Source organism: Aphanomyces invadans (assembly GCF_000520115.1).
Source record: "Aphanomyces invadans strain NJM9701 unplaced genomic scaffold supercont1.34, whole genome shotgun sequence".
Classification (NCBI taxonomy): Eukaryota; Oomycota; class Saprolegniomycetes; order Saprolegniales; family Verrucalvaceae; genus Aphanomyces; species Aphanomyces invadans.
The window spans coordinates 128,048-129,147 of NW_008580179.1; the positions used below are offsets into that span (position 1 = coordinate 128,048).

Consider the following 1,100-nt stretch of genomic DNA (forward strand, 5'->3'; position numbering starts at 1 on the left):
GGGCAGGGCTCGTTGGTACGTTTCTGGCGTGACTAACCTGCGTGTCTCCATCAATTTCTGGCATGTACGACCGAGACGACATTCCCTCTGTCTCCTTCCAAACATTTGCCCTCGCTGTGTGTCCGGCTTCACCAACCCACACGGAGTGTGCGAAATGACCACAGAACACGCTCTTTCCGATGCACCACTGTCGGTGAGCACTGCAATCACCCTAAAAACTACGTTGAGGCCGAGGTCATAAGATACGAATAAATCTATTGAGACTTGGTCGCATAGTACGCTTTCAACTTGTCGCTGGCATGCAACGTCGCCACGATGGCTTGCAGCTTGGGGTACGCGGCCAAATTGAGCTTGAGGTGGTCGGGGAAGCCACCGATGTGGTTCTCGACCACGTCCAAGAGGTACACATCGGCGAACGTGACGGTCGCGCCGGTAAAGAACGGTCCTTGCACTCGCTGCTCCAACCGCTCAAAGGTGCGCGGAAACACGACGTTGTTGAGGTTGTCGAGCTTGGTGGTCTGGGCGTCCTTGTCTTTCTCGCCAAAGATGATGGGGTAGGTGGCGTTGTAGAGCTCGGCGATGGTGTCCACGACGGAGTCGGCCTCGAGGGCCACCAACGGGTCCTCCGGGTACAAGCCCACCCGTTTCGCCGCGTACCGGGCGATGGCCAGGCTTTGGGCGTACGTGGTCGCGCCGTCCACTTGCAACGTGGGAAGCTGGCCGAACGGAAGGTTCAAGGTACTCTTCGTGGCCCCGTACTCTTCGAACGTGTATCTGGTGTCGCGAAAGTCCACGTTGCCGTAAGCAAAGAGCAGGCGCGTCAACTCGGCCCTGCCAGGGAGGGCAAAGTACGACAAGTGTAGCGACGTTGTGGGTGAGGCCATGGTGTGGACTGGAGACAATTTGGAAATGGCCATGGACGGTCGCTGTGTGTTTGTGTCTGTATCACGACATCCGAATGGATGCCGTCATCGGTGAGCGCAGTTCCCCACACGATCTGATTCTCCAGTTGGATTGGACAATGACGGAAAGTAGTCATCGGAACGTGTTGCGTATTCGTCGTCTTCCGTGTTCCCAGGAGCAACGACCGCACGATGGTG

The 1,100-nt window shown here is 57.0% G+C and overlaps 1 protein-coding gene across 1 annotated transcript; it reads right to left on the bottom strand.

Moving 5' to 3' along the window:
• Positions 1 to 155: 155 nt before the first annotated feature.
• On the bottom strand, positions 156 to 926 carry H310_11765 (hypothetical protein). Its single transcript, XM_008878530.1, has one exon. The coding sequence runs from the start codon at positions 915 to 917 to the stop codon at positions 255 to 257; it is 663 nt and encodes a 220-aa protein (XP_008876752.1). The 5' UTR covers positions 918 to 926; the 3' UTR covers positions 156 to 254.
• Between the last annotated feature and the right edge of the window lie 174 nt (positions 927 to 1,100).